At 39.8% G+C, this 15,604-nt stretch overlaps 1 protein-coding gene across 7 annotated transcripts in view; it reads left to right on the forward strand.

The window, feature by feature from the left end:
• Positions 1-15,604, forward strand: part of MYO5A (myosin VA) — a 209,533-nt gene that overhangs the window by 108,099 nt on the left and 85,830 nt on the right. For all 7 annotated transcript variants that reach the window (XM_059700947.1, XM_059700921.1, XM_059700937.1 and 4 more), the window contains 7 exons: positions 504-769; positions 1,371-1,452; positions 6,552-6,692; positions 8,555-8,680; positions 9,931-10,014; positions 13,764-13,925; positions 15,091-15,188. In XM_059700947.1, coding sequence (XP_059556930.1) covers positions 504-769; positions 1,371-1,452; positions 6,552-6,692; positions 8,555-8,680; positions 9,931-10,014; positions 13,764-13,925; positions 15,091-15,188 — 959 coding nt within the window. The remainder of the gene's footprint in view (positions 1-503; positions 770-1,370; positions 1,453-6,551; positions 6,693-8,554; positions 8,681-9,930; positions 10,015-13,763; positions 13,926-15,090; positions 15,189-15,604) is intronic.

A 15,604-nucleotide genomic window follows, 5' to 3' on the forward strand; every position in this document is an offset into this window, starting at 1 on the left:
GCGGCCCCGCCCCCTTCCCACTGGTCGTTCTGCAATCCAGTCTAATTAGCATATTAGCTCTTTATTATATAGGATTACATGTTGGGGAGCAATTATTTTATGAATATCCATTTCCCCTAGAACTATAAGTTTTAGGAGGACAAAGACCCTGTCTGTTTTTGTTTACTGGCATATAATAGGCTCTCAGTAAATATTTGTTGACAGGCCGACTGATTTTCTGATTGACTGACTGAATAAATGTGTCTGAAAAGAGATACAAACAAATACTCTGAAGAGATAGGTGATTTTTGAAATGAGCCTTAGAAGAAATTGCAAATGCTGCTTAGATGCAGGTTTGATGGATGATTTTGATTATTATCATCACTGATCAGCTCTCAGTGATTTGGGTGTTTGTTATAACAAAGAATTTGCTGGGTTTTATTGTTACCACTTTGTTAGTATTTTTCAGTAAATTCTTACTTGATTGATCTTGTCACTGGAGATATCACATTCTCTTTTGGCAGCCCAAGCATGAACCTCTCAGCATCTTCTGTGACCTCATGGGTGTGGACTATGAGGAGATGTGTCACTGGCTCTGCCATCGGAAGCTAGCCACTGCCACAGAGACATACATCAAGCCCATCTCCAAGCTGCAGGCCACGAATGCTCGCGATGCTTTGGCCAAGCACATCTATGCCAAGCTCTTTAACTGGATCGTAGATCATGTCAATCAAGCGCTCCATTCTGCTGTCAAGCAGCACTCTTTTATTGGCGTGCTGGACATTTATGGGTAGGCATATTATGCTTAGTGGCCTGCCAGAGGCCATTTCTTTTTAGAGATTTTCTAGTAACTTTATATGGGTATTTGATTCTGTCTCCTACTGGTAAGAAGGAAAAATTACAAGAGAATTTCTAAAAATCTTAATTTTATTTGCTAGTTTTCCTTCTCTGGGTACCCTTCTTTAACTTTATATTTGTGCTTTTTGATGCCTAATTTTTCATTATCTGCTTCAGTTTTTCAAAAGAACCTATGAGATATCTATTCCCAGTTCCCTTCTATGTGTGTTGTAGACACTGAGTCTATACACTGACAAGAGCAATGGCTTTTTCATATTACCAAGTGTTCCCCACTTGGGGATGGATTAGCCCTTAAAAACTTATACTGCTGAGTTCATTTACATGTCAGAATATTTTTAAAAATCTCTCTGCCACTTGGCTGATGCCTGTCTTCTCAGTATTTACTCCATGTACTGACTTATAAACCTTTATCTTCACTGATATGGTAAGAAAGTTTCACAATGTTGGGGAATTTCCTATTTCTTTCTAATATGCACATTTTGAATATTTTTTACAAACTGCTTGTTACCTTTTCTTCTCTTTTTGTTTTACAGATTTGAAACATTTGAGATAAATAGTTTTGAACAGTTTTGCATAAATTATGCAAATGAAAAACTACAGCAACAGTTCAATCTGGTAAGGATTATTTTTTTTTAAATAATATTCTGCTATAAATTATTCTCTTGAATTCCTAGTCTGCATTTAAAGTCTGATTCCCGAAATGAAGTTATGAGTTACAACTATTATCTGGTATTTAGAACAGCTAAAGTGCTGAGGAACTCATGATTAACAAATGATATCACGTTAGAAAACTGTTTATGGTCTAGATGGGATTCAAGGTCATCCTTGGATTGTTGTTTGAGAATAGTGAAAATTTTGTACAAATAAGTTGAGTGAGAGAAGCAAAAAGCTTTGAGCGTAAGGATATCCTTCAGTTTCTTTTCCTGAGGCTAAATATATGTGGAGTTATGACTACCTTAACTCTTAACTCTTACTTGTTGTATTTTCAAGATGCCAAAACAAAAATTCAGAATGTATTCTCTTTTCTACATATTTTTTACATATTTTCTTTTCAACAGTTTGAGACATTCACTGAGACAAACTGCAATGAGTGTATTTTGAGAGTAGAATGTCTCTTGTGAAGTAGGAATATCATATTCAAATGTTCTTAGGAATATCTAAGAACATTATCATGATGTTGAGGGATTTGAAGGTGCATAAAAATGAGGGGTAGCACAGATGCCCTGAGCTGAATTGCTTTGGTTATAGTCCTACTCTGCCTTGATCCAGGGGACTTTGGACAAGTTAAGGGACCTTCTTGGCCTTATTCTCCTCATCTGTACAGTAGAGTAAATAATAGTACCTACTGCATATAGTTCTATGGATTAAATGAGTTGGGGTGTGTAAAGTGCTCACCACATGCCAGGCACAGTTCTGAGTGAAAGATTAGGGGTCGTTATTAGTATTGATGAAAGAGGATATTAAAAATGAGTCACCATAGGAATTGGAAGATATATGAAAGAGAAGAGAGCTGAAGGACAGGAAAAGAACCCGTAATAAATATCTTCATCTTACAGAGAGAGAGTTCTAGTGATGTAGTCTATGGTTGAAGAAGAAAAAAATAGAAGTTTAAAGATATTATTATTATTTTATAATCCTCACCCGAGGATATTTTTCCATTGATTTTTAGAGAGAGTGGAAGAGAGAGTGAAAGAGAGAGAAATATTGATGTGAGAGATACACATTGATTGGTTGCCTCCTGCACGAGCCCTGACCAGGGCCCAGCCGGGCAGGAGCCTGCAACCAAAGTACATGCCCTTGTCCAGAATCAAACCTGGAACCCTTTGGTTTGCAGGCTGATGCTCTAGCCACTGAGCCAAACTGGCTAGGGCAAGATACTATTAAAAGTTACAAAATTAATAAAAACTAGAAGAAGATTTAAAAATAGAAGTGGTATATGTGAATTTAGACTCATCTATCTTACCAAGAAATCAATAGATAAGGTTTCAAATAAATAAATTTAAAATAGCTGATAAGCATATTCTTTAAAGGTAAATATCAGAAGAAATATCTAAGAGGTTATGCCCTGGCTAGATAGCTCAATTGGTTAGAGCATCAACCTGATACCCCAAGGTTGCAGGTTCCATCCCTGATGAGGGCACATATAAAAATCAACCAGTGAATCCTATCTAATAAAGAGGGAATATGCTAATTGATTGCCCCACCCTCAAAGATGGCAGCACCCACAGCCAATAAGGATGGAATATGCTAATTGACTGCCCGCCGTCAAAGATGGCAGTGCCCACAGCCAATGAGGGAATATGCTAATTTACTGCCACGCCCTTAAAATGGCGGTGTCCACAGCCACAAGATGGCTGGCAGGGGAGGGCAGTTGTGGGCAATCAGGCCAGCAGGGGAAGGCAGTTGGAGGGCACCAGGCCGGCAGAGGAGGGCAGTTGGGGGTGACAGGGCCAGCAGGGGAGGGCAGTTGGGGGCAACCAGGCCGGCAGGGGAGGTCAGTTGGGGGTGATTGGGCTAGCAGGGGAGCAGTTAGGTGTTGATGGGACTGGCAGGAGAGTGGTTAGGGGGTGATCAGGCTGTCAGGTAGAAGCGGTAAGGGGAAATCAAGCCAGCAAGCAGGTGAGTGGTCCCAGATTGTGAGAGGGATGTCCAACTTCTGGATTAGGCCCAATTGTGCCTAAACCGGCAGTTGGACATCCCCCGAGGAGTCCCAGATTGGAGAGGGTGCAGGCTGGGCTGAGGGACACCCCACCCCAATTGCATGAATTTCATGCACCGGGCCTCTAGTGCGTAAATAAGTAGAACAACAAATCGATTCTCTCTCTTCCTTTCTCGCTCCCACATCCACACACACCACACCCCATACTGCATCTTAGGTTCTCTCTACACAACTGCTCCGCTCCCTCTTATCATCAGGTGGCATATTCTTTCCTTCTATTCTGTATGTATTTTCTTTACCTTAAGGTTTCTGCTTATTCACTTCAGAGTTCTTGTGAGCCCAGCAGTTGTTGGAGTGTGCCTACCATTCTCTTAACTTGCTTAACTCCCATTTTTCTTGACTTCTTTAAGCTGCAGCTTCCACTGATAACCCACTTCATTTTTTCATTAGAGGTTTCTGGTGGTAGAGTGCCCTTAAATACCTACACTTAGTCAGCTGCGACTAGGAACATGAGGTCTCACAGTAAAGAACTTGGCTGCTTAGGGCTGCTCCCTCAGCAAGGCTGTGGGTATGTCAGTGGGCATGAAAAGCATGTTTACTGCTTGGAGGCATTACATGTTGACCAGGATCTCTTGCCATATTGAAACCCATGCCCACATTGTCTTTTTGACAATTGAGCATTCAAAAGTTTTGAGGCCCCATCCACTTTTCCAAACTTAGACATAGATGTGTGTGTGAGAAAAAAGTCTGTTTAAAGCCTGAGTCGTGTTTCTTTGTCAGTGTGGAGACTGCATATAAATTAATGAATTAAAAAGGAGGGCTCATTTTTTAGAAAATATTGTTACTATCAGTCAGGGCATCCTGCTGACACATGGTGCCTATTTGCCTTCTCATTAATAAAAAAAAAATAGAAGAAATCTGCTTTCTAATTAGCATGACATAAATTTTCATACAGGTTATTTTTATGGGTTCTTTTAATTTATTTTTATTTTTTACTAAAGCTTATTGCAGCTGGTTAAACTACAAATGCTGGACATGGGCCAAGAGTGGCATTATAAGAGAGTATGTATCCGAAGTCTTGATGACACTTAAGTTTTACGGGTTTGGGGTCCTAATATGTGTTGCCTGGTCACAGCCACAGAGGACTAATTTTACCGGAAAAGTAGCAAGAAGTGTTTGCAAACCAAGAGAGATAAGAAAGACTTGTGGAGGAAAGCAGAAACCTCCAGAACTAACAAATGGAGGTTATTAGCATCTGTAGAGACTAGAAGTTGTGGGTGGGCTGATTGGCTGGGTGGGAGCAGAGATGGGATTGCTCTTCCCATTGAACTCCCATTCATCTGTGGAGCTCAGATCACACAGCCACACAGCCTTCCCTCACCACGCTGTATCCAAACCAGATGAGGACGCTGGCTCTCATAGCTCACATTATTTTCCTCTGTAACATTACAGTTTGTAATTATATTCCTTGTGATTATTTTATTTCTGTCTGCTTCTTCCACTAGTCTCCAAACTCCAGGAAGGCAGAGCCCACATCTATTTTGTTGATGGTGTTTGGTGACTGGCACATAGTAGCAGTCAATGCATATTTTTGCATAAATGAATGAATGGAGATTAGAAGCAATGGTGAGGGTGGTGGCTGAAGCATTTAGCAGAAAAAGCATGAGTTGATAGTGGCTCCAGCAGATTTGGACATAGAATCCAGGAAAGTGAGCAGTGGGTTTCCTGACTGTGGAGAATAATCAAGGCAGACACAAAAGTTCACTGTTGTCTAACTCTGAGACACATGGACTTCAATACCAGTCCTTTAAGAGAATGTCTGTGTTATGCTGTAAGCATCTCCCAGCATGGTTCAGTAGTCTGGAGGATATCCACTCTGCAGAGTTGCTCAAGGCCAGCTAAGGCAGACTGTGCCCATGTTTTAAAAGCACTATGCAATAACTTAAGAAGCCAAAAAGTATATAGTTTGGATGAATACATATCAAAAATTCAAAACTGCTACATTTATCAGCTACTTAAAACATTCAGATACCTAGACTTACTTGTTCATCAAGAACCCTATATAGTTGTTTACTGTCTGTGCTTTTTATTTGCTTTATTTGATTGTTCTCTTTGTAGAAATCATGTTTCTCCCAGAGATTGTTGTTGCTGGAAGCCATGGACTATCTCAAATTATGTTAGCATCTTAGAGTATTTTATATAAATACGAGGGGCCCAGTGCATGAATTCATGTACCTTGAAAGGAACTGTGGTAGGCACAGGGGTGGGTCTTGGCCCATCCGCCGCTCCCCAGCCCAACTTCTCCCGCTGCGGCCCCTGGTCACCTATCTGCCGGGAGCCCCACTCCCGCTGCCACCACTCCCACGTGCTGACAGTGGTGCCGGCCTTGTTTGCACCTGCTGAAGGCACGAAGCAATTGGGGCCGGCTGCTCGCACCTGCTGATGGCGCTAAGCAATCGGGACTGGCGCCGGGCACTGGCAGTGAGTGCGAGCAGCTGCTCCAGCACCAGCTGCAGGTGAGAGCAGGGCCGGCACTGGCAGTGGGTGCAAGAGGTGGCTGCTGGCCCTGATCTCCTTTCAGGAGCAGGGGGAGGTGGAGAAGCCCTGAGGGGCGATTGGGGCTGGCAGCCCCAGCTCACACCCGCTGATGGCACCGAGCGATCTAGGCCAGCGCCGGGTGCTGGCAGTGGTGCTAGTGGCGGCTCTGGCACCGGCAGCGGGTGCAAGTGAGGCTGGTGCCGGCAGCAGGTGCAAGTGCTGGGCGGGACCACAGCATGCAGGAGCAAAGAATTTTCAGTAACCACCCGAGGATCGCCCGGCGCCTAGCCTTGGTCTGGCGCCCCCACTCACCAGCTTCACCATCCTGCCACGGCCAATGCCCACCATGTCTGCACACTCCCCCTGCCATCTCTCACTGCTCGGTTGTTTAGTTTTTCCGGTTGTTCCGCTGTTCGGTCTATTTGCATATTAGCCTTTTATTATATAGGATTATTTCTTGACTAACATTACTTATGATAATAATGCAGTAATGCCACTTTTTTCTTTTTCATTTTAGCATGTCTTCAAATTAGAACAAGAGGAATATATGAAGGAACAAATTCCATGGACTCTCATAGATTTTTATGATAATCAGCCTTGCATTAATCTTATAGAATCTAAACTGGGCATTCTAGATTTGCTGGATGAGGAATGCAAAGTAAGTATGATTCCCTGATGTACTTAGTGTATCCAAATAGGTATCTCAAGGTCAGGAAGTAAGTGGGTTTAAGCAGAGATTCATAGTATTCCATGAGTTGCCATGAGTTAGAGATCACTCTAACTTGCATTCTGAAGGGTCACCAGAACCAAAGGCCTTAAATACAAATGAAACTAGGAGAATTCCCTTCTCTTTTCACTTGATTCTAAATTGTGTGAAAAATTAACATTTGATACAACTACTACCAATTTTAGCTGCTTCTGTTCATCAATATGCTTATATTTGGTACTTTTTGTTCATTGGTATTATATATTTAAAAAATGCAATAAATTACAAAAGATATTTTGAACAATTGTTCTAAATATTCATTTGAAATTTGACTATTTCTTTATTACTGATATGTATGTTAGGGAGGGAGTTTTAGCTTTAAATTTGAAGATGTAGCATGTTAGAAAAATATGAGATTCCCAGCTCTACTGCGAACTGAGTGATCTTAGACAAATACCTATTTGTTCTCTTAATATATTTAGTTTATAAGCATCCAGATTTTCTACAGCATTCAGAATGCATATAGTGACAAGGTCCTTGCCTTGCTCAAAATTAAATAAAATGTGAGTCAAAACAAAAACAAGTTACTGTTTTACCTATCAAAAGATTTTAAATTTAATAATACCTTTCATTTGATACTACCAAATGAATATTTATTGCGTATATATTCTTGATGAAGGGCATGAATTAGTACAACATATTTTAAAGGAATTTGACAATATTCATCAAAATTGTAAATACATATATATTTTGACTCAGCAGTGGAACTGATGGGAGTTTACCCTATGAATATACTTGCAAAAGTATCTAGGATATATATGTAAAATAAGTAATTGTTACCAAAATCAGTAAAAACATAGTGATCATAAATATAAGAATGCTATTATTAAAGAGAGAAAGATGCAGTGAATTTAGAGAATGAGCCTATTTATGTATATGTGTTTAGAGACAGAAAGATAAAGAAGTCAATGGAAGTGGTGAGAGGAGACTACCCTCCATTTCATACCTCTCTGAATTATATGAATATTTCACTATATGCACATGTTATCTTTATTTAACATATTTTTAGAAAATACTTGATAGTCATGATATTTCATCTTTTATTAGTGAGGCTTTTATTGTTTTAAGAGAAAATATTATTTGATGACTCCATTTAAAGGCAGATTGAGCTGCCCATGGGGATGTCTCAGTCTTTGTTCTCCATTAATAATTGGTTTTTGGCCTCTAAGAGAGAAATGTGGAAGAAATAAATTCCTAATCCTATATAATCCTATATAATCCTATATAATAAAGAGGTAATATGCAAATTGACCATCACACCCTTACACGAGATGGCTGCCCCCATGTGGTCACAAGATGGCTGCCACAAAGATAGCTAGCAGGGGAGGGCAGTTGGGGGTGATGGGGCCAGCAGGGGAGAGCAGTTGGGGGCGATCGGGCCAGCAGGGGAGGGAAATTGGGGGCAATCGGACTGGCAGGGGAGCAGTTAGGTGTCAGTCAGGCTGGCAGGGGAGTGGTTAGGGGGTGATCAGGCTGGCAGGCAGAAGTGTTTAGGGGCAATCAGGCAGGCAGGTGAGCGGTTGGGAGCCAGCATTCCCGGATTGTGAGAGGGATCCCAGATTGGAGAGGGTGCCAGCTGGGCTGAGGAACAACCCCCCCCCCAAGTGCACAAATTTCATGCACCAGGCCTCTAGTTTGAATATAAAAATTGGTAGGTGAAGCCAAAAAATGGTCTCTTAATTAATGCATTAGAAAAGTCTCATAACAATACTCACTTGTGTTTTTTCTTTCCGTTTTTCTTTCATTAAATGTAGATGCCTAAAGGTACAGATGACACTTGGGCCCAGAAATTGTACAACACACATTTGAACAAATGTGCACTCTTTGAAAAGCCCCGTCTGTCAAACAAAGCTTTCATCATCCAACATTTTGCTGACAAAGTAAGGAAGCTGTATTATCTTTTTTCTTTTTGAATACTTAAGTTCAAAGAGGAAAAAATGAGTATTCAAGAGGTGTCATTTTTTTTCTTGGCTGAGGTTTGCATTCTTCAGGGCCTTATAGGAAAAGTAATCTTCATTGTTGGCTTGTTGTTTTTCTTTTCCTTTAACCTAAATGGAATTATGAAGTAAATATGGGTCTATAATCCTCTGTCTATAATTTTGAAATTCAAGAAACTCTGAAAATCAAAAGTCTTTTCATAATTTATTTAGTGGCTAAACCTGATCTCTGACCTGAACTAACATGAGGTTATATATAGTTTTTACTTATCCTATTTAAGCTAGATATTTACATATTGCACTGTAGAAATGATAATGTATTTGATCACTGCTGCCTCGGACTTTGCTGGAAAATTCTGAGTTCTAAAGTATAGCTGACCCCAAGGGTTTCAGAATGGAAATTGTGAGCTTGTGTCACCCTCCAATATTGATTTACTGGGTCTCTGGTAACAAGACAGGCAGACTTGCTGCTCCACAAGTTCTATAGTCTAGTGAGAAAATCAGGAGCTGTAAGATTAATTTATGTTCCAAGGAGGTTATAGGGTAGGTTCTGGAGTAAGCTTCTCAGGGTCTCTTTCAGGATTTAGGGGCCTTCTGAGTCCTCCTTAATTCTGGCTGGAAATCTTGGAATGACTTTAGGACCACCTAAGGGCTTTGTGGTGCACAAACTGGGAGCCCCTTCAGTAGTAGTTGGCTGAAGCCACTGGAGTTTTGGAAGCAGTAATAGTCCATTCTCAAGTAATTCCACTTACCAAATCATATAGTATTCACCAGCCTCCACTTCCACCCATCATCAGCTCTTCTACTTTCTTTCTATCAGACAGCTATTTGTTCCTTATGATCTTCTCTCCCAAGAGGAGACTTACCCCTGCTGGATGGTGAACTAGGTTAGGAGGAGATATGCTGGGTCAGCGTTGAAGGAGTTGCCAACATGGGAGAGGAGAATGAACTTCAAATGAGTCTGCTTACCCATGACGGGAGGATCGTTTAGACCACAGTTATTCAGCACTACCACTGTTCCCTAAGAAAAACAGTATTTGTTTTACTCTAGGGTTAACATACTTCTTATCAAGTTTATAGTTTCTTAGCATAAAACCGCAGTCATATAGCCTGAGCTTAATAAATATTTTGTTGTTGATGATTATGATTTCTATTCAAAAGTTGTATAAGTTGAGATTTTTCTGTGTTTTCAGGTGGAATACCAGTGTGAAGGCTTTCTGGAAAAGAATAAAGACACTGTTTATGAAGAACAAATTAAAGTTCTTAAATCAAGCAAGGTAACCATGTACATGGTTTTCTTCAATCAGGATGTATTCAACAAAATGTTAATTAAGCATTATCTTTTAAACAATAATAATGATTTCTCTAACAAAGTCAGCTTTATTGTTAGTTTTTTACTTATCAGATGTACAACGCTTACTGTGTGTTAGGTCCTGATTTAAATGCCATACAAATGTTAACTCATCTCATCCTCATAATGAGGTGACATTCTCATTATCCTGCTGATTTTACAGATGAGGGATCTGACGCACAGGGACTTCAGAGCTAATGAGTTTTCAAGCCAAATTAAAGCCTAGGCTGTCTGGCTCAGAGTCTGTGTCTTAACCACTGTGCAGTGTTGTCTTTCAGTTTTATGGGACATTTTTGCCTGCACAGCAGTTCCTGGCTTTTCTTCTGCCTCTGTGAGAGACTGTGAGAGAAAACCAGTATTTTTGCTGTGTCATTTTAAAGGAATGCACTTGAAACATGGCCTTACATACTCTGTTCAGATGGAGATTAATCTCTGAATCATTGAGTGCAGTTTCAGGTGTGGTCCAAAGCATTTCAAAATTATATTTCTTTGGTATAGACTCTAGAAACACTGCTTTCTAGTGGGAAAAGAATATTCCAGAGGGCAAGGAACTATGATGGTTACACTAGATTGACCCCAGTCTCCTTCCTTTTTTTTTTTAATATATATTTTTTATTGATTTCAGAGAAGAAGGGAGAGGGAGAGAGAGATAGAAACATCAATGATGAGAGAGAATCATTGATTGTTTGCTTCCTACACGCCCCCTACTGGGGATCAAGCCCACAACCGAGGCATGTGCCCTTGACCAGAATCAAACCTGGGATCCCCCGAAACCGGTTTGGCTTAGTGGATAGAGCGTCCGCCTGCGGACTGAAAGGTCCCGGGTTCGATTCCGGTCAAGGGCATGTACCTGGCTTGTGGGCACATCCCCAGTGGGGGGCGTGCAGGAGGCAGCTGATCGATGTTTCTCTTTCATCGATGTTTCTAACTCTCTATCTCTCTCGCTTCCTCTCTGTAAAAAATCAATAAAATATATTAAAAAAAAAAAAAGAAAAGAAAAAAACAAACAAAAAAAAACACCTGGGATCCTTCAGTCCATAGGCCAACGCTATATCTACTGAGCCAAACCAGCTAGGGCTCAGTCTCGTTCCTTTGGCTTTTGTCAGGAAAAGATGGAAGGGGAAGGACAGCTCACTTTCATTTTATAGGGAACAAACCAGGAAGCCAGCTACTCAGTTTAGCAAAATAAATATTCAATTATTCAATAAAAAACTAAGTATATTCATCAAATTCTTCTAGATTACTGACTGGCACTTTTTTTTTTTAGTTTATTCTAAAACTGCCAGTTTTTCTGGTTTATTCTAAGACAATCCTTTTAACTTCAATGTAATATTATATGAACATTTTGACTCTTGTTTTTAGAATAAAATGTTTGCTTTCAATTCTTTTGATAATAGAAAGAACATATAAAGACCAGATTCCAGTGTTATGCCTCAGGAAATAATGAGTCTAGTGTCTTCTGAGAAAGTCAGTTTTTCACTTATCCTCATAGGCACTGGGCATTAATGCTTGATAGCTTATGAGACTGGCGTAGAAGAGAAAATTCACAGGCCAATGCCTGAGTATTATTCAGTTAAAGATTATAAATCATTTTGATTTATGAATAGTGATGAAAACCATGACATTCTAGCGTCACTACTCTGCCTAAGTAATTAGCTTAAATAGAATATTCACAGGTTCTCATCCCCCAGGTACCCATATCAATTGTATCTTTATTCTGGCTTAACTTTTCTGATTGGCTAATTATCAGCTTAATTATCAGAAGGTAGGTATACATTCTGAGGAATCATTTGGAGTGACTACCAGTCTATACAGCATTGTTGCTATTGGAATAGGGACAGTGTGTGATTTACATAGAATCTAAAGGCCTCCCCTGCTCCCAGTCCGAAACCCATCCACTCAGAAACCCAACCTAAATGGATGGACTTTATATGTTAATGTCTGTGCACCTGATAGGAAGCAAGTATAATATAGTGTTTATTTGTTCTCATGGACATATTTTAAAAGGGTAATATTTGTGTTATATGTTTTAAATAGAATTATTTTGTGGTAATACAGTGGGAGGTTTAGTTTGTATGTGTATGTGTTTTGTCTTTTGTTTCCTTTAATTTTGCAGCCTCTAGCCAAATTTTCAACTTGAAAAAGAACTAAGGTCTTATAAACTTAATAAAAAATGTCTTAAGATTTCTTTACAGTGATAAAACATAGATTATGTTGCCACATCTAATATCAGAGAGCACATAAATGAATTGCAACCCGACCAAATACTAGTAAATTGCAACTGTACCAAATACCATTAAAAAGAGTTGTAACCCCTACTTTCCATGTTGCTTATTGATGAGAGGAAGCACTAAGTTTATGCCTTAGATCTCTCATCTATGAAATAGAATCATAATAGTATCTAAGGGGTTCTTATGAGGATTAAATAGGTTTCATTAAGCCCTTAGAGTAGTGTTTCATTCATAAAAAGCTCTTAGTGAATAATGTTATTACAGAAATGATTTCCCACATTTTTTTGAAGCTGCTACTTGGATTATTTTGTTTTCTTTTAACACTATTTCCTAGACAGATCAAAGAAACAAGATGGAATGTCCAGGCATACCTACCTACTTACATATCTGTGTATCTATCTCTCTTTATTTTATTTTTGTCATCCTCACCCTACGATATTTTTTCCATTGAAGTCTCTTTTGTTCCATAAAATTTCTCCCTATCATATTGCCTTATACCATCCACCCAATTACAAAATGCCAAATCTTTTGAAAATCTTTTTTTTTAAATGCTTTTATTAATTTTATAGAGAGTGGAAAGGAGAGGACGAGAGAGAGAAACATCAATGTGAGAAAGAAACTTGAGCCACAACCTGGGTGTGTGTCCTGACCAGGAATCGAACTGGCCACCTTTTGGTGTTTGGGACAGTGCTCCAACTAACTGAGCCACACTAGCCAGGGCTTGATAATCTTTCATATTGCTAACCTGATAGAAGACAAAATTGATTACAGGAGTTATACAATCAAGTTATAAATCCTTTGAAAACAAATATAAAAGTTATAGGATAAGGACAGTGTTTTTTACTTGCCCCATCTACCCCCCCATAATCCAACTTATTTTCTAAAAAATTGTATTGATTCATAATTATTTTTAATACTATAATACTGTAGAACTAGTTCATGACATTCTTCCTGCTGAGATTTTCTGTGATATTTTTTAGCTGGTGCTCACCATTTGAATTAGTGGGTAGATAAATGAAGCATGCTGATAAAGCATTTCGTGGAACTAAGATAATAAGATAGGACTTTCAATTAGTATTTTTCTCATGAAATAATTATAATTCAAACTCAGTAATATATTTAGAGTGGCCAATTAGGATTTCAAGTCTTAGTGGAGTAGTTTTTATTTTGTTTCCCCCAAACATGGTTGTAGAATTGTTGCATTTTTCCACCTATATTTTTAGAACATAAATGTCACCTTCCTCTCACACTCTTGGCTCCCAACACAGATACTGATTATTTCTGGAGTGTGACTCTGAAAGACTTGGCTTAAGGAAGGAAATCACTATGGATTGCAAATCTTCATGTTTCTGTAAAGGTTTACATTTAAGTTTTAGTTTATTTTTATTTATTTATTTTGAGTTTGAGTTTAGAGTGTAATTTTCTTTCATGCTTTCTGACTCAGTTTAAGATGCTACCAGAATTATTTCAAGATGATGAGAAGGCCATCAGTCCAACCTCAGCCACCTCTTCGGGGCGCACACCCCTCACCCGCATTCCTGCAAAGCCCACCAAAGGTCGACCTGGCCAGACAGCCAAAGAGCACAAGAAAACGGTGGGGCACCAGGTGAGTTCAGGAAACCACTGCTGTGGTGTTCTTTCCTCTTTGGCTCTGCTGAAGCCTCAGGTCTTCCTTCCTCAGCCTCCCAGGTGGGATCCTCAGGTGAGGAGAGGCTGGAGCTTTCACTGTGAGAATGTGTAACACCATCCACTCCTGCCCTCCACCCAGCTTTAGACCTGTGACTCTGATTAAGCCTTTTCCAAATATTGTCTTTTGTGTCTTAATTCTTCTTCCTTATAGACCACTGTTGCCTTTGTTTTGTTCTCTGGTTGCTTCCTCTCTGGATTCATACAGAACATCAGCTCCTTCAACTGGAACAGTGCCCTCTCCTTGTTTTTGATGTCTTATCCTCCGTGGGGAGTGGAAAATGTAACATGCATGCTTAGTGCCTGAACAGTGGCCCAGGCTTCGGACAGGCAGCTGAGCACTGGCCAGCTTATTTTCCTGTGTGTGTGACCCTGTGCCTGGTGCAGACAGGAAACAGGGCCAGACACAGGTCTACTGCCTCCATCCTGATCCCATGTCCCTAATGGGAATCCCACCTGGCTGTACTCTCCCATTCTCCCATTCATTGCCTATACTCTTGTCATCTGTTATATTTTTCAGTATCTTACAGCTAAACTCCCATTCTACATGATTAAATGGCCTTAATCTTTATAAAGCAAGGTTATATTTTTAGTCAGAATTTCACGTTCCCAACAGAAAACAGCGGGGTCGTGTATTAAAAGGGGAGTAGGAAGACCGAACTCTAATGTAAACGATGGACTTTGGGAGATTACAATGTTTATGTCCATCAACTATAACAGATGTACAACTCTGTTGGGGATATTAATAATGGGGAAGGCTGTGCATGTGTGAGGATAAGGGATGTATCAGAAATCCCTGTATCTTCTCAATTTTGCTGTGAACCTAAAATTGCTCTAAGGAAACAGCCTATAAAAAAGGGGATGTGGGAAAAGGCATGGGAGAGAGTGAATGTATAGTTAGGAGAGTAAGCATATAAATGGTAGAATCTAAGGAAATTGTAACATAAAGCATTCTTGTTTGATAACTCCCCTTCTGAGGGTGGGTCAATCCTTACTATTGTCATTAGGAGAAAATTTTAACTGGTTTTACATCATCTTTGGCTTTGACAAATCCTTGATGCCCCTTTCTGCTCTTTCCCATGAAGTTCCGAAATTCCCTTCACCTGCTGATGGAGACCCTGAATGCCACTACCCCTCACTATGTGCGCTGTATTAAGCCTAATGATTTCAAGTTCCCATTCACGTAAGTATTTCTCAACTACTGAATTTAAAAGTATCCATATATCATTACCAAACCAATAGAAGGAAAAAATATTTGGGTAATTCTTCATGTCTTATATAGGGAAACTACTAGTTAATAGAACTTAAAAATAATTTTTTTTAAAATTAAATCTTTATTGTTCAGATTATTACATTTGTTCCTCTTTTTTCCCCCCATAACTCCCCTCCTCCCAGTTCCCGCCCCACCCTCCGCCCTCACTCCCCACCCACTGTCCTCATCCATAGGTGCACGATTTTTGTCCAGTCTCTTCCCACATCTCCCACACCCCTTTCCCCCCCAAGAATAGTCAGTCCATTCCCTTTCTATGTGCCTGATTCTATTATGATCACCAGATTATTTGTTCACTTGATTCTTAGATTCACTTGTTGATAGATGCA

Source organism: Myotis daubentonii, chromosome 1 (assembly GCF_963259705.1).
Source record: "Myotis daubentonii chromosome 1, mMyoDau2.1, whole genome shotgun sequence".
Classification (NCBI taxonomy): Eukaryota; Metazoa; Chordata; class Mammalia; order Chiroptera; family Vespertilionidae; genus Myotis; species Myotis daubentonii.